The 26,454-nt window shown below is 41.2% G+C and overlaps 1 protein-coding gene across 3 annotated transcripts in view; it reads right to left on the reverse strand.

Moving 5' to 3' along the window:
* NELL1 (neural EGFL like 1) overlaps positions 1-26,454 on the reverse strand; it is a 678,881-nt gene that overhangs the window by 420,547 nt on the left and 231,880 nt on the right. For all 3 annotated transcript variants that reach the window (XM_048483516.1, XM_048483514.1, XM_048483513.1), the window contains exon 12: positions 13,076-13,204. In XM_048483516.1, the coding sequence (XP_048339473.1) occupies positions 13,076-13,204 (129 nt within the window). The remainder of the gene's footprint in view (positions 1-13,075; positions 13,205-26,454) is intronic.

Consider the following 26,454-nt stretch of genomic DNA (forward strand, 5'->3'; position numbering starts at 1 on the left):
GGGGGCGCAGTTTTTAGGCTAGTGGCACCAAAATTTCAGCATATCATCAGGAGACTGTCCTTATGCTACCCCCCAAGTTTGGTGAGGTTTGGTTCAGGAAGTCCAAAGTTATGGACCCCCAAAGGGGGTGCCCCTATCCCCCATTGTTTCCAATGGGGGCTACAGTTTTGAGGGTCCATAACTTTGGCCCCCCTGAACCAAACTGCACCAAACGTGGGGGGTACCATAAGGACAGTTTCCAGATGATATCCTGAAATTTTGGTGCCGATACATCAAAAAATGTGCCCCCTGCAGGAACATCCCAGAAATTTGCCCAAGAATCTTTGTTCTGCATTGAGTTTTCTGTATTGCTGTCCATGGGGGTTGCAGGCTGGGGGAGGGACATTTCTGAAGGCACAGTCTCAAAACTTTCAGGGTCTCATCAGGAGACTGCCCTGATGGTAACCCCCAGGTTTGGTGCAGTTTGGTTCAGAGGGGCCAAAGTTATGGACCCTCAAAACTGTAGCCCCCATCTCCTATTAGCTCCCATTGGAAACAATGGGGGATGGGGCACCCCCTTTGGGAGTCCATAACTTTGGACCCGTTGAACCAAACCTCACCAGACTTGAAGAGTAGCATAAGGACAGTATCCTGATGATATGCTGAAATTTTGGTGCTGATATGTCTAAAATGCCCCCCCTGCAGGCACCAATGTCCTGGTGCAAAAAAAATTTGGTTGGGGTGGAGTGGCCGCCCATGGGGGGGGGGGGGCATCCAACTCAGGTTTTGCCCAGGGCTACAGTTTGCCCAGGGCTGCCTCGTTACGCCCCTGCCAGGTGAAGTTTCAATTTGTTTACTTTCAGCCATTCAACCATAGCACTCAGGCAGTGGCTCAAGACCTCTACTGCATTGTTGGATATTAGACTAGAAAGAAAGAGCTGGATACCATCAGCATATTGATAATGTCCCATCCTACACAGAGGTTCAAACATGGGAATCTGCATAAATGTGGCCTAGCTCCTTCCGTTGTATTGGGCAGTGTGCCATCATTCAAGCTGTGCCTTTCTTTTTCTCCCTATGACTTAAGGCACAGATAGGGGCTTTGATTGTATACTGTAGCCTTCACATTTTTTTTACTTAGCATTTTACTGAGCATTGTCCTAAGCTACAGTTACATTGTTTTAATAAAGCTTCCTGTTTTATATATCATATTTGAATATTCCATTATTTATTTCCCTTTCCTTCCTTAATGGATCCTTTTGGGGTGAGGGGAAGCACATCTTTTTGCTGTTTCCTAAAGAGTCATAAACTGAACTAACACCAGCTGCAAAGGTTTGCTCTAATAGGGTTGTTTTTAATTAATGTATTTTGAATGTACCTTCATAAAACACATTTTGTGGTAGATGAGAATTCTTGGACGTGGTTTAGTATATAATAAACTGTACATTGGCTGCAGAAAATTTCAATTTCAAGTGTGAAGTGCTTTTCTGGAGTGAAGGGGGGCAAACAGAAGGGTGGTCATTAAAACTGATTCAAAAGACAAGGCCAGGGATGGCAGCCAAAAGTCCAGTCATACATCACTGCCAAATAGAATGGTTTAAGTAATGCCACACCGTTTTTATTTTAACATCTGGAATAGCAAAAATACTGGTAACAGTGAAAAGACAAAGGAGAAGATGAAACAGGTGATAGAATTTATGTAAACGCATCCTGCCTTTACCTAGCAAACAAATAATTTTACTTAAGGGTATTTCATGAGACATCTGCGAAACTGTTTCCCTTCAAGGATCTTCTCCTTCAGCATTCCAAATTGGAAGAGAAATGTCTCAAAATGTTATTTATAATATTTATTTATAATATTTATACCCTGCCTCATATACCAATCACAACACAAATATCAATTTAAGAGCAAATATTAGAGCAGGTTTTTACTAGTTCTAAAAAACACACACATTTTTGTGTTGCAGTTTTTATACCAGTAATTGCTGGCTTATACACTATGGAAGCAGTGCTATTGCACGTATTTATTTACCTAAATATACTTCCTAGGTTACATTAAGTTTTTTGAATGGTGAGACTCAATTATCAGATTTTTCATCAAGATGCAATTTTTGCAACATTTTAGTAATTTGGCAGCCCAATCAGGGGGAGCACAAATCCCCCTGTGGAGGCACTGCAGGCTTATGCCAGGGGATGTGTCCTCCCTGGGGCACTTACCCCGGCAAATTGTAAAATCCGCTGGCATCCAGCTACAGTGCCCAGCTTCGCATCAGCGCTTCTGAGCCACGTTGGCATGGAGGGGACAAGGCAGCGGTGTTCCTGCGGGTGGAGCTGACCATAGTCAGCTTCCAGCACCCATTGTGCCTGCTTGCACTAGTAGAGCCAGCCTCAGAGATACACTACAATTGTCATGGTGTAGCTCCACTTTATTCTTTTTTGCAGCCTTCACTGCCACCTCATAGGATTTCATAAATGTCCTGGGAGCTGCATTCCCCATACAATGAAATATTGGTGAGATAATATGTTTTGTAGAAATTATTTACTCACATATTTATCTGATTATATGCCTTAATACTAACTTTGAGAAAACAGTTCTAAGATAATATTTTGATATTATTGAATATTTTTAGCATATAATAATTAATATACTAATGGTGAAGTTAAGTGGACATATTGCCTTACCAACTAGAATAGATATTTTGTCTCTGTTTTAATGGTTTGCTAATACATTTTTACTATATATTCAATTAGTTTTTTTGTATACCAGTCTTCCATCAGCAGGTCTAAAGAGTTGTCAGGGAGTGTTGGATCCTGCAGTGCAATCTGGAAACCAACTGGATCCATCAACATAAATCTGTTCATCACCTACACAGGGAGGGATTGGGAAACCCAAACAGGCCTTCAGGGCAAAGTGATCTGAGCAGGCGCCCTGTCAACAGTACCAAAGATCAAATCCAGCGTGTGGCCAGTTTGATGTTCTGCCATGGAAGACACTAGGTCCAAAGCCTGCTGTGAGGACACTATATCCACATTGACTTTGAAGTCCCCCAAGAGTATCGGTCTAGGAAGCCTCAAGGCCCAGTTCAACACCATCTCTAGCAGGTCCAACAGGGTATCTTTTGGTGAGCTAGACAGTTGATATAGCCCAGTGATGGTGAACCTATGGCACTGGTGCCAGAGGTGGCACTCGGAGCCCTCTCTGTAGGCACACAGAGTAGGCACATAGAGTTCGTCATGTGGGGGGTGGAAATTCCCCCCCACACACACACACACACATCCAGGTTGGCCTGGGCCTCTGTGCGCACACCGCGGTGAGCAGGGAGGACTTGGCTGGTGGGCTTGGTGCCTGTGCTCTGGGTGGCTGCTGCCCGAGGGGGCAGAGGAGGCAGAGATGCTAGAGAGGCACAGAGCAGTGCGCACGGGACTTGCTGGAGGCTACAGCAGGCTGGCCCCTGCTCGAACGGGTGGGGCAGAGGAAGAGGGAGCCAACCGGTTTTTTCTAAACTAAAACCGGGTTGGCACTTTGCAATAAATAAGTGGGGTTTGGGTTGCAATTTGGGCACTCGGTCTCAAACAGGTTCGCCATCACTGATATAGCCAAACTCTCTTCAGCATCCCACACTAGGCCAACACAATCAATGCCAGAAGATCAATAGAACAAGGAATACCCTAAAAGAGAAAGATTTCTGATTGATTATTGCCATCCCCCCTCAACACCCCAGGAGGATGGAAGGAGACCAAGCATACCCATATTTCTACTTTCTTCCTTTATAATACCATCTCCAGCACCTTACCACTCACACCCCACACCTTACCACTCACATCCTGGAAATCCCTGACTCAATACTGGCCTCTCATGTACCCCTGATACTTACCCTCGCTGAGTCACCCACATCAAAACAGTACTAAATCCTCCTATGTACCAATGTAGAACACACTTTTACATCTGATGAAGTGAGGACACAGATCACAAGAATTCATTTCACAATAAATCTTTAGCAAGTAAATCAGTAAGAAATCTATTTAAATTTACTGTTGTATATTTACTTAGCACAAAAACAAGTGCAAATTGATTAGCAGTGTTGTTGCATAAGAAATACTGAGGTCACTGGGATTTATTTTGCTGACATAATTTTTAAAAAGATTATATTATTTGTCACATACATGAAGCTTAATGTCTACACTAGCAAAGTAGTATTTACAAATGGATATTAGATGTCTCACTAATACAGTGACAACCACATACTGCCTAAACAATGTTTAAAATGTCACAATAAATCTTTAGCAAGTAAATCAGTACTGCCTAAAATGTTTAAAATGTAATTAAATGTAACTAAGATAGATAAATATTCTGTTACCATGCATGTAATGGGGGAAGAAGCACCTGTTTACCGCTTTGATAGATCATAGGGGATTATTAACTTTTCCCCGCTTCATAATATTAACAAGCGTTGCTGCTATACTACCATTAAGTACATTCTAACTTCCCAACCAGGGATGAGAAGGAGTTAAAAACAAGACTGACAAATAAAGGGAGATCAGAAGGGAAGAAATAAATAAAGGTATATTATGAAGGAAAGAGAACAAAATGAAGGAGGATGGTAGTGAGGAAAAGAGGAGAAGAAATTAAGGGGGAAAATTCATACAACAGACTAACAGGGAAGTTTTGGTTGAGCAAACAAAGCTATGGAGCTGAGCAATTGAAAAAACAGCCTCATTATGTGGTGTCAGACAGGCACCTGAGGCAATAGGGAGCAGGCCTAGTCCAGGATATATTCCAGGATCAAGCACCAAAGTTCAAGAACCAAAACAGAAGGACAAATCCAGAAAGCACAAGTCAGGTTACAGTTCAAGGTCAGAAAGAAACCCAAGATACAAAGTTCAAATCCAGTCCAAAGTCAAATTCACAGAATCCTGAGGTGTAGAGCAACAGCAGGTACACAAGGGTTATGAACAAGTTGCTTTCATGTTGGTCCAATCTTTTCCAGCTGCTTTTATCAGAGAATCTCTGATCAGGAACATGGATAACTCCTTGATCTGCTGAGTAATCCACAGACAGGTACCATTCATCACTGACCAAGGAGGCTGTGTGCCTGTTACCCCTGATCCTGTGGCAGTGCTATCAGCTACCAGTGCAGGACTGCCAACCACACACTTCTGCATCACTCCTGCACCTTCTTTGATCCCACCTTCTCCAGTGTCCCAATGGCTCTGGTGACCCTGGAGGTAAGGTTGCAGTGCTTCTCTTTCGGCCTTAGAACCAGTAGTGGGATTCAGCAGGTTCGCACCACTTCAGCAGAACAGGTTGTTAAAATGGTGCTTGTAAACAACCAGTTGTAAAATTATTTGAATTCCACCACTGGAACTGGTTGTTAAATTATTTGAATCCCACCACTGCTTAGAACCCAGGCTGTGAGACTGAAGGTGTGTAATGCTGACTTTAGTCTGAGACTTCCCTGCTGTACCAGTCAGAGTTTCTGCTTTGCGTGATGGGTCCTCTTAAGGCCTCTGAGGGATGAGACTGGATGCCTTTATCTCTTCCTCATCTGACAAGGCATTAGCAGGAGACTCATGACAGGAGTCTGAATCCTAGCAACAACTTTAGTAGTCATGAGCTATACTGGCTGGTCTTGCCTTGCTCCAGTGCTGGCTTGACTGGAGGGTTTAGAAGGATATGTAAGTGTTTGTTGCTTTGCGATGAACTTTGCAAAAAAGGCATGGTGAGCAGAAAGCAGAGCTACTGTGGTTTACTGGACTCCCAGCACCCCAGTGGCTGCAGTGCAGAACTGAATTAGAAGTAGAATAAATCAAGATGAATTCAGAATAAAGCATGACTGGCTTCCAGGACCCTCCAGCTGACTTGGGCCCCAGGAATTTCATCCCCAATTGTCCCTCTCTCAGTGGCAATGCTTACAAATGTTGTAAAACAACAACAGAATAAGCAATTGTGCCATTTTACCTCAAAGGCTAGTTCAAGTTGATATAGATAAACAAACACAATGTTGAGGAAAAAATGTGATTCCTGAGACACTTCCAGCCTTCTCGGTGTGGCCTTGATGCAAAGAACATTGCCCCTGTTACCTGCTCGAATTGGTGCCAACAGATGATGGAGCAGAAGAATGGTAAGATTTCACTGTTTGCTGAAAACTGCACTAAAAGCACACACTCCTTTTACGTGCTCATTTGAGAACTAAAATTAGAGGGAAATGTTTTTAAGTGAGATTGAAGTGATTGATCCAGAGGTGAAAAGATCTCAGTTAATGTCATCCATTTTCCTGAATCACTCATTTCCTAAGCAACAATATAGATAAAATTATTACCATTTAAATGTGCAACTAAGCAGAATATAGCATTTCTATTGAAGAACCAAAAATAGTCCATAGGGCCATTAATTCTATGGTATTTGACTTGAATCTGTACAGCAATTAGACTTGTCGATCTAAGACATTCTATTAAGAGACAAGCTATTGAAAACCATTGTATGGTTAAAATCCTCTATTTAGTAGACAAAAGATGCAAATATTTAATACACAGGGAATGTTGTCTTTACCATTGCACAGAAGCAAAAATACTGAATAACTCATTGACCTTGCAAGGATACATTACGATTCAGTCCTCCAGCAATAAAGAGCAATTATTTGTCTGTCCTTTATCAAATACAGAAAAGGGGGAAAGCCATTTAAACGGGAGCAGCATCCCCTGCTGAAGGTTACAAAGACCAGGTTTCTTATTAGGAAATAAAGGCAAATTACAGAGAAAATGCTCCTTAATATCTACTTTTGCTTATTCTTGTTTTTATATATACAGAGAGAGAGAGAGGAGTTGAGATAACAGTAAAACTGTAGGAGTGAAAGCAAGCATTCATCATTTCAGCCTTAGAAACCAAGAAAAAAAGTCACTAGATATTTATGTAAATATATAGAAGCTTTTCACACTTGATATCAAAGAATTAAAAATTAAACACAAGCCTGAGCCAAAAGGAATAGGTGCTCTTTGCAAAACAACTGGGTTCTTTTTGTGATTTCTTGGGATAACAAAGAATTACTCCTGCAGAATGAAACCACCTCACGTTTTATTTGACTTACATAACAAGTTGACATACTGGACAGTCCAGAGGTCCACAGTTCATATTAAAATTAATACATCTAGTTTTACCAATGTATTTTGCTTGATGTATTTATTTCGTGGTGGCAACTAGGAGTCATATCTCATTCTGAAGCTCACATATGCTGCCTCAGAAATACATGTATTTTACAACTTCATCCATACAATATTACATACACCTGCAAGTGACATGACAAAACAAATGTGAGGTTGGGGGGTGGGTGTTAATCCATTTAAACCAGCCTACTCCATCAGAGTACTGCTTGTTCGCCACATGAGCTCCTCCACATGAGTGGGGGATGCCAATCTGGTGAAGTATTTGTGGAATATCTGTTTCCCCTCTCCTGCACATGAAGCCTGCTGGACTAGTCATGGTTGTCTCCAAACTGTCTCAGCCCCATCTACCTCACAGGATGTCTGTTATAAGGAAAGGAAGAGTAGGAGTTTGTAAATCACTTTGATAGTCCTTATAGGAAGCAAAGCAGGGTATAAAGTCAAGCTCTTCTTCACCTCCAATATAACAGAATTTGAGTAATGTTGACAGAGTATATATGTGTCTACTAACAGACCATGTCCAATCCGAATCACCATTAGTAAGTTTTTTCTAAATACAAATTTAGAAAAGTACGATCTCAAGCTATAACTATATCTGCCAATCAAAAATGATACCATTACTTGGTAAACACATAAACTAAAAACAATAACAAAAACATCAAGCTCCCTGTAAAAATACATGCATCTAGTCCTGTTTTTCTTATCCTACTTCACACAGCTTCCAAATCAGTGAAAGGAGATGAGAAAACAATTGAAGCATTGACCCCATTTTGCACAGAATAAATAAGATTCACTGGGGATGGCTTTAAAAAAGCTGCCTCATTTTTTTTGTCCAGACAGCATGGACAAAAAATGTGTCACAGGAGAAACAAGCTTCCCCCCACCCCGCATACGCCATTTCCTCCCACCCAAGTTTAAAGGTCTGGCACCCAAAAATGTATGGTGCTGCAGTGATTGTTAGTGCCAGCAGCCGTTTGTTGAAGGTTTTCCTGGGATGTTTGCTCCTCTGGGTCTACTGCTGGGCACCTTTCCAGCCTGAAAAGTACATGGTTGTACTCAGCTTGTCCTGCCGATTCCAGCAATATATAGGTTTCCCTTTAAAAACATTTTTAGTAAGCTGTCTTCAAAGACATGAATGTACAATATGAAAATCAATTTTCATATTGTGTGTTCATATCTTGGAAGACAGTTCATCGAACTTTTTTTTTTTAAGGGAAAGCTACATATTGCCAGAATTGGCAGGATAATCTGTGTACAACCATATACTTTTCAGGCTGAAACAGTGCCTAGCAGTGGATCCTGCAGAGCAAACATCCTGGGGAAACTTTCAGCAAATGGCTGCAGGCATGGAGAATTACTGCAGCACCATAAAATGTTGGGTGTGACCCATGTAAGAAACTGAGCTATAATGGCTGGGTGGGAAAAATAAGGTGTCTCCTCAGCTCCTGAGCTCCGCACAGCAAGCAGGGGATGACTTGCAGACAACTTCAGGGAAAAGTACACCTTTTAGGAATATCAGTAATTGAAATCTTGAGCAGAAATAAAACATCCTAAGGATGACTTGGGGGAAAAGATATGCAGAGTTCCTCACCAAGACACCTTTTTCCCCATCCTCATGATGTCTTATTTGTGCTGTGCAGAATGGGCCATTCATTAACTAAGTCAAAAAATGCCTAACCAGTTCATGTGATATGTTTTGTTGATGTATGTGCCATACACATACCTGATTTACAAATTGAAAATTTAAGTTGGAAACATTCTGGAGAAATGCATAATTACTATGCTGCTATTTCCTTCTTAATAAACTTGTTGGAATGCCCATGGCATCTTAATGACTGTATTGGTGGTGGGGGATAGACAGTTGTGTGAAAAAGTTACTTGAGACACATCTCTTAGAGGCAAAGTACAGAATCAGAGCAGACAAATTGTGTAGCCAAAATTACTGCAGTCTACAAGTCAGTTGGTCTAAAGCACAGGTCTGCAATATCCAACAGTTACTGAAGTGGGAGATTCTGTAATTAGAGTGACGAGAAGGAGCAGAAACTATCTGAAAGGCTGATTCCTTCAAAGGCACCCATGGTGCAATCTGAAAGCTGTGATCCTTTGTGTGTGTGGGGGGGGGGGCGTGCAGGCAGGATCACAAGCAAGCATACCTCCTTGGAAGAGTAGAGAGCTGTACAAGTCAGGCAGTAACCTGTGGTCCTCGGGAGTTGAGTACTGATGCCTGCTGTTCACAAAATGGTCACATTTTCAGATAGGAAGTGATGTACACTTCAAGAAAACAAGAAGGCAATGAAATGATTTTCAGCGTCTGATGTAGAATCATCTCAGATGCAAATCAGCCCGAACTGTCTTAATCAGTATACCCTAACAACATGAAGAAGTGTGTGCTGCAGAACAGCTGGATAAAGATTTAAAAACACCTCAACTGTAACAGCTTCCAGTTGGTTTCTAGGATCAGTTTAAGGTGCTGGTATTGCTGCTTAAAGGATTAAATGGCTTGGGTACCTGACACATCATATTTACCGGCATTAGCCTGCCCAAGCTTTAAGAACTATGCATGACATTTCCTTTGAGAACCAACCTTTGCTGAAATTGGGTGGGTTAGGACATTTGGGTGTGTCTTTCTATCATCCTGGAGGTGACTAGCATTGCCCTTGAAGGCCTTTCATTTCCGAAACTCCTTCAAATCAGATTTCAATTAGGACAGCACTTATTGGAACCCTTTCTCCAATGAATTAATTACACAGACACTTGATTGGTTACCGATTGGCTACTAGGTTCAACTCAAGGTACCAGCTCTCACCAACTAAACCCTTCATTTAAGCTCTATCTTCAGGATCACTTCTATTGCCATACTCGCCCATGGCAGTTTCATTCACCTGATCAGGTTCCACTCTGCAAATGGTTAACATCTATGGTTGCCAACTGCCAGGTAGGGCCTTGAGATATCCTGGAATTACAACTGATCTCCAAACTGTTACATGAAATGGTGGGAGTCTGCCCCTTTTAGAGTGGAAGAATAAGCAAGAGCAGACTCATGACTTCAGCAAAAAAAAAATCAGGCAAGCTTGAGATCTTTGTAGCCTATGTATGCCAAGATCAGCTTTTGCAAGAAATCCACAGGAGAGCTACATAAAGTTTAACAATTTTATTAAGGGATAATAGGAGTACACAAACACACAATGATCAAAGCAGCAGAACACACACACAGTCCTAAGATATAAGCAGTATTGAGGGGATAGTTTTGAGAAGAATAGATGAAGGTAATTTGGTGAGTAAGGGTTATAGTCATCTGATATTCAAATGGAAAGGTCCGTTGTATAGAGCTGAGCAACCTGCACTTGGCTCAGGTAGAAGAAAATTCAAAGTGTGGGACAATATCAATAGACAGAGAGGTGTCTAGGGATACTGAACATTGGCTACTGGGAGAGGTGGCTTCTTATAGGGGAAAAAGAGACCCTCAATTTTATGGTCACAGGTTGAAGAGAAGGTAGCTCAGAAAGGTATAAAAAACAACAAAGGAAAAATGAACAGAAAATATTTTTGGACCGAAATGGAGGAAAAATGTACGGAATGAAAAGAGGGAAAAAGTAGCATTTGGCAGTATGATACACTGCAAACAGCTCATGTGGAATAGGCCACAGTCTTTATTGGTATTCTATGACACTAACAATAGCAAAATAATTAGAGAAGTCATACCCTTATACACTTCTATTGACTTCAATTGACTTAGAAATGTGTAATGCTGCTTAGAACTGCACTGAAATATTTTCTTGCATGGGCTTATTCAAACAATGGACCAACATCTAATATCAGTAGCATAGTTTGTTACTAATTTGTAGTATACTAGACATTTTCATTTCATGCTTTTACATGGGGAGAAATGGTTTTTTTGGAACTGCAAGATCAATTAAGTATAGCTGAGGTCCACAAATCTATTTTTACTTAAGACTCCCTTAATCTTATCTCCCTGTTTCCGCAATATATTTAAACTGTTCATCAAGTACGTCACCTCTTCTCCATCTCCAATACAAATGGAACAAAACATCACAGGAATAAATTATTTCAAAAATGTTCATGGACGAGGTCATAAATACTGGTGTCATAATATAGGAAACCAAAAATTGTTCAAGTCAAAGTAAATGCCCTTTTGGCAATTCATCACATTAACAAACGAACAATGCACAAAACACCAAAAGCCACCTTGATTCCTACCAAACTGAATCAATAATATACTGTAACTAAGTGCAACTATGTACTTTTTGGGCTGAAGTGCCCAGGATCAAAGTCTGCAGAACAAACATCCTGGAGCAACCATCAGCAACCTTCAGTTGCGTACAAAATGTCGAGCGCAAGCTAATGGTGAAACTGACCAGAAAGCAAAATGGTTGGGTAGGAAACAGTCTCTTTTCCCCTCTGATCCCTTTGCTGTCTGCACACCAGAAGCCACCTCTTTTTAAGAAGGTGGTAGGATGGGATTAGAAGAACTCTGTCCACAGGGTAGAATAGACTATGTGTTTTAACTGCCTTTTGGCTAAGGAATCTATTCTCTCTCTTCCCCCCTCCTGCCATACATACCATAGTTGGTGGTGATGTCAAACATAACGTCTGCCTTGTTCACTTTGCCAGGTCTGCCATCTATGTCAATCGCTTGTACCCGAGTTTGTACTTCTGGATGTCTTATTTTGCATGAAGTGAATAGAGGCAGTCTTTTTTGTGCTGTGCAGCATGGCCAGTGATGTACAAAGTTAGTTTAGTCATGACCAGTGATGACAAAGTTAGTTTAGAAGAAGACGACGAGTTGGATTTATATCCCCCTTTCTCTCCTATAGGAGACTCAAAGGGGCTTACAAACTCCCTACCCTTCCCCCCCTCACAACAAACACCCTGTAAGGTAGATGGGGCTGAGAGAGCTCAGAAGAACTGTGACTAGCCCAAGGTCACCCAGCTGGAGTGTGTTGGAATGTATAGACCCGTGGTGGCGAACATATGACACTCCAGATGTTCGTGAACTACAACCCCCATCAGCCATTTGGGCATGCTGGCAGGGGCTGATGGGAATTGTAGTCCATGAACATCTGGAGTGCCATACATTCGCCACCACTGGTATAGGCTAATCTGAATTCCCCAGATAATCCTCCACAGCTCAGGCAGAAGAGGGGAATCAAACCCAGTTCCTCCAGATTAGAGTACACCTGCTCTTAACCACTACACCACTGCTGCTTTCATTAGACACGAAAGGTAACCAGAGCCATGAGGTAAGAGCACAATATCATCCTTGACCTTCATCATGGTGTCCCTGCACATCTTCTGCACAACATAAAAACCATTACTGCATGACAACTCATCCATTTTGACCAATAAAAGCAGGAAAAAGGGGAATGTTCAATCTGGTTAAAGTCACTGGTTAGCTTTGCTAAGGTGGTTAGCTTTCCTAAGGTGCAATACATAAGAATGAAGAACTGTTGTCCAAGTATCTACACCAGCAACTAGGCTGACAAAAGAAACTTTTGCTAACTTCACATCCAAGGAGATGTCATTTGCAGTCATACTAATTTGTGATAAAATGCACATAAAATCTTATTTTTGGTATTTCAATTTATAAACATTGTTATTACTGAATATATCATGCTTTATATTAGCCTAAGTGGCAGCATTACTCCAGTCTACTCTTTTTAATAACAATCATAGCCATTACAGAATTTTAACATGCTAGAAAGCAAGTCATTCTCCAGGGATCTGAACTTCAGAATGAACCTTCCATCTCTCTGGGTCATCTGAACTTTCTACATATAAAATCAAACGAGGATATTATCATTTATACTACTGTGAAGATTGGACTTCATAATGAGACACTTTGCACTGCCTTTTTTTTTTCAATAGAACATTTCTCACCAGACCGCAATCAAGTCACTTTGCTCGGCACATTATTTACCTTCACAAGAAGCTGAATCCCCTTGAACAGAGACATAACCACTCTTGCATTCACAAGTAGCTCTTGTGTTCCAATTTCTGCATTCTGAGTTTTCACCACACTGATGTCCTTGTGCACAAAAGTTATGACCTGAAATATGAATCACATCAATATTATACAATTAGAATGTAGAAAGGAAAAGAAAAAGGAATCCTAAATTATCACAATTGCTTGCCTTTTTGTACATCTTACAGAGTTCCTTATGTTTTCCCTGAGAATACCATTTTAACTGGAAATATGAAAAAATTGGTAAGTGCCATTTGGAAAACTTGAGTCGGAATCTCTGACAGTGGAAACAAAAGTTCCATTAGTAAATCAGAATCATAACTGTCACCATTAGTTTCAGTTGAAATACATACACTAGTAACTTCATACCAGCAATTAGGCTAAAATAATCTGCAGTCACGTCCTTCACTTAAGGAAGCCTGCACACCACATTTCCACCAGTTCCATTAGCAACTAGGGAATGGCAAATTTTTATCAGTAAAAGAGTTATTTATGAAACTACAGACCTTGAGATATCTCAGATTCTAAATTATCAGTAACGATCTGGATCCTGTCACATCTTGTATTGCTTGTCATATGTGTTTAAACTGTTATAGTTCAGGGAAATTAAATATTAGACACTGCCTCTATCCTTCTCCCCCACATGTGTCTGCTAGATAGGTAGGTGGGACCAGAAAGAATCCTGCTTGTTACAAACACAGAGGTTGCCTCTGTTCCTTGCAGTGTACTTGAAGAGGGGGAATCATAGCCCCTGTGCCTGTTCTCCCATATAGCATGTTTTAAAGCAGGAAAACTTTTCCTTGTCTGTCTGGAGAATGCACAAGGCAAGATAACAGGACAGCTAAGGCAAACAAAACCATAACACTTCCAAAAAAGCAACAAGATGGGACATTAGTTACTAAAAGTGGAAAATTGCCAGTAGGAACAACCTGCATCTCTACAGCCTTGCTGCGTGCATACAGGCTGAAGCCAAGGAATTTTCTCTCACTGCCAAGACTTTCTTGCCTTCAGTTCTCTGAGAAACTTAAAGACCGGCATGGGGCTGGTAAAAATGCAGTTGTGGGGGAGGACTTCACACAGCAGCTGCAGTGGGAGCACAGCCACAATGACCACTTCCCCCACAACAGTGTTTTTCTCACTCACTCAACAAGCAAATCTTTTGAAAAATGATGGTGTCCACCTGATGCCAAACGAACAGCACTGGGTGGACACCACCATTTTCCCTGTGTTGCTTCAATTTCCCTCTTATCTCCTCTCAGCTGCAATCGCCCTGCAGAGCACAGGGGACCAGCCTTTTGGCCTCTGGCCTCAGAGACGCCGCTATGGCCACGGGGACGTGTCCCCTGGCCTCTGCAGAGTGACAGCAGCCAAGAGAAGGTAAGAGGGGACCTGAAGCGGTGGGCCCCATGTGAAGGCGGCCTTGTGCGCCACTGGGGTATCGGCACCATTCGCAGGACAGTGTACAAATGACCCAGGGAGGTGCACCAGCATCAAGTATGCCGCTGCACCACCGCTCGTGTGGCCTGTGCGGAATGGGCCTTAGACCATGAAAAGCTAGGATAACTGTCAGATTGGAAGACTTCCACTAATTCCTAAATGTTAGAAATAGTTTTGCTCACACATTTACAAATTAGTATTGATCGGTAATTTTCCCCCACATTTTCCTGCCATTTATTTCTTCATCAACATAACTTGGTTTGTTTACACATGCAGCTGCCTTACTCTAAAGGCTTAACTACATTTTATGCTTGAGCTCTGTGTGAGGGGCCCTGCATTTTTTATTTGGACAGGACCTTAGTACAAAGACGGAAAAGTTTTTAATAATTATGGCATTAATTTTTTAGCAGGCAGTAGTTGGCACTCATGATCAATTTACAAACTGATCAGTAGGTTGCCAGACTCTGTTTTGGGCCTCCTCCTCTCAGAACCATCCAACTGGTCAAAAGGGCCTCTTTCTCCAGCGGGTGTCTCAAATTATTTACAGAGGTGCAATTTAAAATGTTTACATTCCAGGGGTTTCCATAGCAACCAGTTCTTATACTTTAGACTCAACACAGTGATAAAAGACCTGCGTACTTACATCCAATCTAAACCTTTCCCATAGCAGTCTTGTTTCGAATATACTTTTGTCACAAAAGAAAAATAAGTTCATATTTTATTAAAATAAATCACAAGAATACTCATTCTTACTTTTGCCTTTTCTCCCACTTTCTGCCACACTGTTTTAAGTCCTTTCCTCCCTTTTTCAAGTTCCATTCTGATTTATAGTACCCAGAAAAAAGGATTATTTTACAGTGAGGTTGCTGTCCTCAGTGTAGACAAAATCTCTCTTACATGACTGATTATCTTCCAAAAGTAAAGAAATTGGAGGTGGTTATGCTTAAACTCCAGTATATTCCATCGCATGTAAACTGTTGATCATTCATCCAGTCTCCCAGCGTTCAACACCAAAGTGAGTCATGAAAATCTCCATGTCCATGAATTACTGAGGAGGAGAGCTTCTTAAGACATAATAGATTTTCTGCTGACCACTCTTCAGAGTCAGTTCTTACTCATCAAATTCCTCACCAAAATAGTTACCCAGTAAAGTTGCAAACTGGAGCTCTCACTTTCCTTCCAAGCTGGGCAGAAACTGAAGCAATGCTTTAGAGCTATGTACTGCAATAGGTAAAGGAAAAGAGCTTGTTTCTCTTCTTCTATCTCCAGTCTAAAGTGATACTTGATGTTGAGAAAAAAGAAGGCAAATCACCTGGGGTTCTGATCATCTTTTCAAATTGCTGCATCTCAGCAAGTGTCACAAAATATGGGGAATTAGAAAAAAATGGACTTCCATCTGATCATCTGAAAGTCAGCTCCTGATTCCCACCCCTCAAAAAAAACTTTGTTGGGTACAGAGCAACACTTCTATAGCAGATGATTGCAAATAGCTCATCAAGTAACTTCATGCGTGGTCATCATGACAAACAGGAACTGAGCAGAACTGGCAGGTTTTGGGAAATTCTTTAGCTTCACATGCCTGAGTAAAACACTCTATTTGCAGAGCTCTACCAGCATACTATATAGGTAAACCATTTGTCAGATCATCTATGTCTGTATTATCTCCCCTGGCAGTCATCAACAATCCTGTCTTAAGCAGAGGACGTTCTTTCCCAATACCTACTATCCCAGATTATTTGGGACGTTCTGCACACCAACTATGAATACTCTCAATGTCACACCAATCTTTAAGAAAGGATCTAGGGGGGACCCAGGAAATTACAGGCCAGTCAGTTTGACATCTGTTCCTGGTAAATTAGTAGAATCTATCATTAAAGATAAAATTATTAAACATGTAGAAAAGCAAGACCTGCTGAAGAAGTCAGCTTGGTTTTTGCAGAGGTAAGAACATAAGAACATAAGAACAAGCCAGCTGGATCAGACCAAAGTCCATCTAGTCCAGCTCTCTGCTACTCGCAGTGGCCCACCAGGTGCCTTTGGGAGCTCACATGTAGGATGTGAACGCAATGGCCTTCTGCGGCTGTTGCTCCCGATCACCCGGTCTGTTAAGGCATTTGCAATCTCAGATCAAAGAGGATCAAGATTGGTAGCCATAAATCGACTTCTCCTCCATAAATCTGTCCAAGCCCCTTTTAAAGCTATCCAGGTTAGTGGCCATCACCACCTCCTGTGGCAGCATATTCCAAACACCAATCACACGTTGCATGAAGAAGTGTTTCCTTTTATTAGTCCTAATTCTTCCCCCCAGCATTTTCAATGAATGCCCCCTGGTTCTAGTATTGTGAGAAAGAGAGAAAAAATTCTCTCTGTTAACATTTTCTACCCCATGCATAATTTTGTAGACTTCAATCATATCCCCCCTCAGCCGCCTCCTCTCCAAACTAAACAGTCCCAAAAGCTGCAGCCTCTCCTCATAGGGAAGGTGCTCATGTCCCTCAATCATCCTTGTTGCCCTTCTCTGCACTTTTTCTATCTCCTCAATATCCTTTTTGAGATGCGGCGACCAGAACTGGACACAGTACTCCAAGTGCGGTCGCACCACTGCTTTATATAAGGGCATGACAATCTTTGCAGTTTTACTCTCAATTCCTTTTCTAATGATCCCCAGCATAGAGTTTGCCTTTTTTACAGCTGCCATGCATTGAGTTGACATTCCCATGGAACTATCAACTAAGACGCCTAAATCCCTTTCCTGGTCTGTGACTGATAGCACTGACCCCTGTAGCGTGTATGTGAAGTTTGGATTTTTTGCCCCTACGTGCATCACTTTACATTTTGCAACATTGAACTGCATTTGCCATTTCTGAGCCCACTCACCTAATTTATCAAGGTCCGCTTGGAGCTCTTCGCAATCCTTTGTGGTTGTCACCACCCTACAGGTAAGTCCTGCCTTACAAACTTACTAGAGTTATTTGAGGGTATAAACAGCCATGTGGATAAGGGGGAGCCAGTGGACATTGTCTACTTGGATTTCCAAAAGGCTTTTGACAAAGTTCCTCACAAGAGACTATTGAGAAAACTCAGCAATCAAGGAATACGAGGGGAAGTCCTCCTATGGATTCAAAACTGGTTGAGAAACAGGAAGAAAAGGGTGAGTGTAAATAGGAAGTTCTCACAGTGGAGAGATGTAGGGAGTGGTGTCCCCCAAGGATCTGTTTGGGGACCTGTACTCTTTAACCTGTTCATAAATGACCTTGAAGTAGGGGTGAGTAGCGTGGTGGCCAAGTTTGCAGATGATACCAAATTATGTAGGGTGGTGAGAACTGCAAAGGATTGTGAAGAGCTCCAAGCGGACCTTTATAAATTAGGTGAGTGGATTAAGAAATGACAAATGCAGTTCAATGTAGCTTTTACACAATGCGTGGGGACAGGGCTACGTGGGAAGCGCCTGAAGGACATTTTGTCCCTGAGCAACACTTCCCCCCTATATGCCTCTGCCTGCATTGCAGACAAAAGTTGAGACTGGCCTCCAAGGAGAGGCACTGCTCAGCAAAATTACAGGTTAGGCATTACCCAGAGTCTTTGCAGGTACTTAGTTCTGCAGGCCCTTTGCAGGCACTTAGTCCCAGGCACTTAGCTCTGAAGAATAAAAGGCCTTTTGCAGGAATTGCTGTTGTGGCTGCAAAGTGTGTTTGTGATATGTGACTGCATGCAATGGCGTACTGCTAGTGGGGACAGGGGTATCCTTATGATACCACCCAGGTTTGGTGAAGTTTGGTTCAAAGGTCACCAAGCCCCACCACCACTCCGGCTTCCCTGCAGGCTGGCTCCTGCCCTCCCCAGGCCCTTGGGATGGCAGAAGATGGCCTCCTGGGATGCAGGGAGGCAGGGCTCAGTGGCAGGAAGCTGTGGCATCTGCCTGGGCTGCCCATCATGGCGCCCTGGCCTCCCTGCAGGCTGGCTTCTGCCCACCCCAGCTCTGAGTCTCCTCAGCGTTGTGTGTTGCTCTGGCAGCAAATCGGCCCCACCCAGACTGCACACTCCCAAACATTTTATTTCCAGCCTCAAAATGTTTTACATGAATCCTCTTTTAAAGTGATTAACTGGCTGAAATGTTTTGAAAACATCCTCAGTTGCTGTGCGATCTATTGACTACATTTCCCATGCTTCTCTACTTCCCTGAACTTCCTCCTTGGCGCCATCTTCTGAGCTCACTCAGTTCCCTATCACCTGCTTATTTGCAGCATTTAGTTGTTTGTTCTTATATTGGGGGGGGGGGACACCAATCTTTAAAGCATCGAGTATACAAGTGGAAAATGTTGCACAAGGATGTGAAGCACTAATTCAACACAGAACTTTAAAAAAGGAAAAATTACAAAACGGTATCCAGGAATCATTTCAAAGGGCTAAGAGTGAATGAAAAGGGAGAAAGCCACTTCTAATTCCAATTAACACAGATGACAAGGCAAATGAGACTCCTTTACAATAACAAAGAACTGAGAACAGCTGTCCTGGTCATTTTTTACCCCAGGTAGAAATCACAAACATGTGAGATAGCCCCCACCCCCAAAAGCAATTTAAAACATTCACAATATAATCAGAAACTTCCAAAATGGTAATCATACATTTTTAAAGTCTTCTTTACCTTTGTCAAATTGCTAACCTCTAGTCCTTTTTCAAATATTACAGCTGAACACTCTGCTAATCTTATGAAGGTTGCTTGTGCAGTTTTTCTATACTTGGTTTTCCTCTGATGAGGGCATTATGTCTTTATTACTATTGCTTCCAGTAGATTAAATTTTGCTTTTTAAGTTATTTGACTGTGCAATGACCCATTTATCATTTTAAGATAATTATAACAGTAATCACATTCCACGCTTCAGGGAATAGGTAGACAAGCTAATTTATATTGGTGAAAAACTGGGGAATTGGCTAGTCCAATATCCTTCCAAATATGTTAAGTATAGGTTACAATTTTCAAAAACTGTGCAATAGTTTAGCAACCTAAGACACATGTTCTAAAATCATTTACACTACAGTCTGAGGAGAGGTATTATGAAGGACTTACTTCTATGTAAATATGATAGCACCAGGAAGCATGAGTTTATTTATACATATAATTCAGCTGCTTTATTCCCTATGCAGTTTGACCATTTCCAAGTTTGGAATCATGCAAATAAATGTAATATGTAAATATGTTGCCTAAGAAAACCAACCCCTAGAGCAATAGTGTAGTCAAACTTAAACAAATCATATGTGGAATATATTTCAACTTCAATCTAAATTCCAATATATTTTGGGGTAGTCCTACAAAACTAGAATTTTTGTGGTGGCAAAAACTTTAGGTTGGATTCAATACAATTCTTCCCACTTGCATTAGACCTCTTGTGCAAGCAAAAATACAATAAAAAATACAATAGGCGTATCAGGGGAAAATGGTACCCAGAGACAGCCCTACTCTGGGCGCTCCCCTGCACCCCCACCCCCATGCCCCCTTATGCTCAGGGGAGGTCTCAGAGAGGGCACACCTGATGCCGAGCCCCACCCCAAGCCTCTGTGCTGACTGGCAGGAACTGGGGAGGGCTGCACAAAGCCTTGGGGTGTGGCTCCGAGGCAAGGCCTCCTGCCACCAAGCCTCACCCCTCTGACCTCCATGCAGGCCGAGCTCCACCACTCCTGGCTCCAGGGTGAAAGAGCCTGGGGAGGACTTGAGGAGGTAATTTCAAGGCAGCTTAAGCACACACAAACAAAAACAGTTCATAAGGGGGATATACACAAATACAGACAAGCCAGAAAACAGATAAAACAACACTGGCAGAAATGTTCTAAAGGAATGACATTGAGCTCTATAATGTAAATGTCCAGCAAAAGCCAGATTCATTTTTATCCGTTTATTCATCCAAATTGGTTTTAAATATCAAGATAATCAAACTAGCAGTTTTGTAAACAAGCTTCGATTACATAAACAAGCAGCACTAAAGTAGGTTGGCAACACTTTGTTGATTATTTGAACAGTCTAATTAACTAAAATATTTATTAATCCATGAAAGTGCAGAAAAAAAATCTTCCCTTGTAGTATTCTGCTGGGTGTAAGACTTTGTATATATGTAAATCATTTTTCAGAACTCAGGATTTATTCTTATCAACTTTGGTCAGCTCTGAATGCATACTTTAAATCACCCTGGAAACATGGCTTATAAATACTTAAATAAAATTTGTAGTACTAATCCTCTAAAATCAAGGGACAGCTATTATAAGTAATGACTTTACTTCAGACTTTACTTCCTTACTTCAGTTTTCTGAAATTACAAAGCTTAGACATTGTAAAGCTCATCAATCCTTGCATAATTTTCTAAAGTAGTAATATGACTCTACCCAACCACAAAAATAAACTTTGGGGGGCCCAGACATCTCAGAATAGGCAGGTGGCAATCCAAAAGACTTTTCTGGTAGTGGCATAAAAACTCAAGAATTCTCTCCCAAAGGAAACTCATCTGTTTGCTCTTCCATCAGTGTGAAGACTTTTTTGTTCAATCTTGTGTCATAATTGCTCTGGGACCATCATATCTATGGCACTGCTTCTCTGTATATACCCCTTAGAGAGCACTGTACTCATTTGGTAACAACTTTGAAGTTATCCTTGGCCCCAAAACTGTCCAGCTGTCCTTGACCCAGCCTGGTGGAGTTCTCTGCTAATGAGGTCTGGTGTCTACAGCACTTACTTCACTTCCACAAGATCTAGAAGACAGAGATGTCCCACCATTCATATGGCTGAGGATAGCAACAGTTATATGTATATCAGCTGGCCTCCTTTCCTTTCCATCCATTCCCTTCCCCTTCCCCCTTGTCACCCTTTTCATTTGATCCTCCTTTTTCCTTCTCTTTATTCCCTTCCTTTTCTGTTTTCTGTTTATTGTCTTCCAATCCTTATTGTCTTCCACTCCTTATTTTTTCTCTTCCCCACTCCTTTACCTATTTTTTTTTGCCTATCAGCTCTCATACAGGTTGGTTATCCCCATTTATCTGTTTACCATTGCTAAATCAGTCCTCACCTATTAAAGACAATCTACCTATGTAAGCTGCTTATGCAACATAGGGTGCCATTATAATTTGTAAATTATAATTTAGGATTTTATAATAGTGGATTGAGTGCACGCATGTGTGCATGCGCGTGTATTTGATATGCTACTCTGGGCTGATTTTGCAGGAAAAGCTGTGAAGCAGAAATCAAATAAATATGTAAATAAATAAATTTTGAGTTCTTTCAGAGATGTCTCATTCCTGGTCCAGGTTTTAATTGTAGTTTTATGTTTTTTGCATGTATTTCAGCTCTGGTTTTAATTGTTTTAATGATGCTGTTTTAATTGTTCTAACGATGTAATTTTATTGTGTACAGCCCTTTCTAAACAGTATAAATAAGATGTCCTTAGGACATCTTTAAAAGAACCATCTTGGCTTTTTCTTTCTGCACAGCACAAATAAAATGTCCTTATGACATTTCTTCAAATATTCTTTCAAACATCAAAAAGGTGCAGAGCCAAAAGGAGTGTCATGAGGAAAAAAATATGATTCTGAGACCTCCAGAATGGTGTACATATGCTCTGTCTAGAAAAGAAAGGAAACAAATATGAACATCCCTGGAAGGGAGACACTTACACCAAACACCAAAAACCAACTTCTGTCATGGTAGTAGTAGGGATAAAGTAATCTGTTTGCAGATTTTCACATGCACCCAGGTGGCAATTGGAGCCCATGGAAACAATCCAGGTTACTGTTCTGCCTTCACACAAAGGCGCATCTCTTTTTAAAAATTTACTTCCCACCAATGCATAGCTACACAGGCATGCACAAATGAACCCCACATGCTGATGTATCACAATACAAACATCTGCACCTGCATAGCTATACAGATGTAAGCCATGAATTTTTTTAAAAGGAAAACAGAGGCAAATAAAGTGCCTCCTGCCTGGCCATTCACTTGCAAGTGGTGCAACCCAGGATTTTTTAAAAGACCAGCTAATAGCGCAATTCTCCAAAAACCCATTTGGGGAAAAATAACATGTGGCAGACTCATTTTAGGGGTGGAATCTGTGTCAAGTTTCCCCCAAAATGTTTTTTTTTACTGTCCTACACCATGTTTATTGGCCCGTGTCGAACGGGCCATAGAGAGGTATATTAAAAAATACAGCAACTGCAGTTGTAGAAGCTAAAGCTCAACAATCTTAGTAAAATAATGATTGTCAAAGGCAAAGGTAAAAAAAATCACTCAAGTAGGGCAAAGGGGGTTTCAAAGGACTAACAACCAACCATCAACAGGGCAGGAGAAACAACATTACCATTTCACATGGGCTACCCTAATAGCTGTGCATCTTTGCAGACAGCCAGGGTTTGATGCCCAACAAAAGGGAGCATCATAGCTCTGCCACTAGTAGTTAGCACACTGTTCTGTGGAGGGTTGGAGAGTTATCTGAATAAGCAGGGTTCCACACAAACTCCTCAACATGTTGGAACATTCAATATAACACCCTGTCCTTGTTTCAGGGAAGACTAATGGAAAGACAGATTACTTCTCAGATGAGAGGTAGGGTTGTACCTGAGTTCACAACAGTCACAGAATTGTAAGAAAATTGTGAGTTGCAGACATGGCACTTGACCATGGCATTTAAACTCTCTGTTATAATCACCTAAAATAATTAGACAAAGGAGTATAAAGGATCTTTCACAAGTCCTACTGTAGTAGAGTTTTTAGTTTTAGAGTTTTGGACCTGCCATGGATAGAGCCTGGTATAGTCTACATGCAAAACCTGTGCCCTTTTGCTGAGATATCAGGTTATTGAAGAGGAAATAGATAGGTTTCTTAAGGTTCAACAGTAAGTCAGTTTCTGCCCATCAGGGAATTGTCTATTTGAACTGAACAATTCATATTATTTCAGGGGAAAAGTTGCCTGTGCTTTTATAGGCAGGGGGATAATGCCAGCCAAGAAGATTGTAAAAATTAGTAGCTGATGCTATGGGTTAGCCAAAACAGGCAGAGGCTGTGATACAGAGGGATATTTGAAGAAATGAACTGGAAGACATAAAAGCTCATATTAAAGTAAGTGTTGTTAAACTTTAAAGTACCAGTAGACCTTTGTTTTATTATACACATATACAATTTGTCCTTGAAGACCTCAAATGGCCTAAAAGAATACTTTAGCCAATATCCTTTATCCCCTAGGATGGGGTTAAAGAACTGTGTCAAACTCCTTCTGAAGGGGATAGTAAAAGGATCATTAACAGCCTGCTGATTAACAACTTAAAAGGGAATACAGCGGGGAAATTCTGATTTTCAACCAGGCCAACAGTTTATATCCTCACAACTTTAGCACCAGCTTTCTTGACTAGGACCTTCTACCATGGGGAATCCATTGCAAGTATAACATAGGACATCCTTTAAGAAAATTGATGTGAAGTTTATGATTTATTCCCCCAGCTTTCTCCCTAAATGGCTTAAAATGTTTTCTAGCATTTTTTCTCCATTTTCAAAGCAACCCAGAATTGCAGTACAGTGTGCTCAGGGTGACTCAGGAAGACTTTAGGAATGTGGGCATTCAAACCTTGGTCTCCCAGATCCTAACCTATTTACTTATATTTTACAAAATTTATATCCTACCTTACTGCTTTACAAGGGCCCATTATATTACACTAGCTGTCACTGCAAATGATGCCATATAAGAATGACCCTAGAAACAGGATGAATTCATGCAAAGTAAGAATTCTCCCCCAGATGGAATGATCAGTGTCATTCCCTTGAAGGAAGATGGGAACATGGGCAAAGATTGCACAAACTTACATAGAACCAACAGCAAAACTGGCTTCAAAATGTCTATCATCTCTACTGGAAAACAGAAATGGCTGAGAAGCTCCAAAGCATTGCATCCCCAATGGTTCACAAGGATGCCATGGAAATGAGAGAAGTGGCACACTGCTCAGGTGTGCCCATAAGAAGGCTGAAGAATGGTTCTGTGTTCCCAAGAATGACAATAGCAAGGTATGTCCCCACTCTGAAACAAAACCTTAACTTAGGAGTTAATCCTTAGCTGGGAAAAGAGAAACTGCAATAAATGTTAGTGCATTCCACTTGTTGTGAAGGTCAACAGGATTAAACACAGGTTTATTTACAATTAACAATACGACTAAGAACTATAAACAGCTACTCAGAAACTCTCAGTTTGGATTCCTCTAAGTCTCAGCTGTGACTACTTTTCCTGGATCTCTTAACTCTGCTCAATTCAAACATTTAAAAGCACACACCATCACACCACTTTAGAATTAGATGGAGGTTTTTTTGCAGAAGGCATTAGAAGGCGGTTCCAAGTGGTTACTTTTAGGTTAGAGTGATATGAGCCAACAGAGGAACAGAAAAGAACGGAATCAAGGTTGAATTGTCTGTGTATTGGACTATGAATTAGGCATTAGTAGGACACCCAAAGCAAGGTTTTGACCTCAGAGCCAAATTGAGGCAGTTGCAGATAGGCTGTGTCCTTTGCAAGGCTTGTAGATTTCACAGGGGAATACAGTAAAGTGCAAGACTCTATTAGGTCACACCTCCAGGATTCTAAGACAAAGAAAACAAGGAAGGGGCAAAGAAGTGTCTTCAGATGGGCTGGATCTCAAGAACCTGAAAAAAATCCAAGGATCTATGTCACACAACACCATGTTCTTATCTCAGAACTGAGAAAGTCTCTGGAGGAGAAGGATTTTTGCGTGACTAGCACACAAACAAAGCTTTCCACAAATTCATATAATGCATTTAGGGCAGGGGTGGGGCACCAGAGTTGGACACCCCTGATTGAGGGTAACAGCTCTGTTTTGGGATTCCCCCAGGCAAATATGGAACAGACAATGAGTTTTTATCTGCTTGCTTTTAGAACCACAATGGCAAAATTCTGAAGTGGCCCCATTTGAGCTATAATAAAGTTAAAATCTTCCTCCCCCCCCCCTTTAAATGTAGTTTTATTCCTCACATAAAAAAATCTTTTAAGGAAAAAAATCCTCTTCAGTCTCAAGAATATGGTGAGGTAAAATCAGAACAGCAATGGAAATCCTTTCTCTGATATGCTGGAAAGAGAACTAAGGGAGTAGCATCGCTTCTCCCACTCACATCAAGGTTTCTGTGAGAAAGCACTTTTAGTCTTCTAGACTTGGCACTTTTAGTCTTCTAGACTTGGATATCTTTACAGCAGCCAGCCTGCACATGCATAATCCTAGTGTGGGACTACACTGAAACCGTGATGATAAACTATTTGTTTCTTTGCCCAAAACTGGCTTTTTCCAGCGCTACACTTGGGCTCATTCCGCACACGCAGAATAATGCACTTTCAAGCTGCTTTCAGGGCTCTTTGAAGCTGTGCGGAATGGCAAAAACAGTTGTGAAAGCAGCTTGAAAGTGCATTATTTTGCGTGTGCGGAATGAGCCTTGCATTATCTTTTGAGAACTAACTTTAACTTACATACCTTTACAACTCACAGAAGACACACTAAGAATCTGATCCTAATGTCTGAAGAAACTTTTAGTAAATCTGTAATCAGAGCTATTACATTCATACTTCTCAACATCCATCAGGGACTTAATAAAACTGAAAACTTGAAATAGCTCAAAGTCCCACAGCACTACACGAGAAATGTTTGATTTTGCATCTTAGAAAATAGATCTGATTCTATTTCCTTTAGACGCAAATGTGTTGAATCTGGTCTTGGAGTTAGACTGGGAGAAATGAGAAATATGCTAATTGAACTGTCACCTGAAGCTGCCACCGAAAGACATTGCAAGCCTCTTTTATATAAGCAGTAAATGCAAGGGTTAGCAGAATCATATTATGAATATGATACCACCACACTTCCCACTAAATGCCATA

Source organism: Sphaerodactylus townsendi, linkage group LG02 (genome assembly GCF_021028975.2).
Source record: "Sphaerodactylus townsendi isolate TG3544 linkage group LG02, MPM_Stown_v2.3, whole genome shotgun sequence".
Taxonomy (NCBI): domain Eukaryota; kingdom Metazoa; phylum Chordata; class Lepidosauria; order Squamata; family Sphaerodactylidae; genus Sphaerodactylus; species Sphaerodactylus townsendi.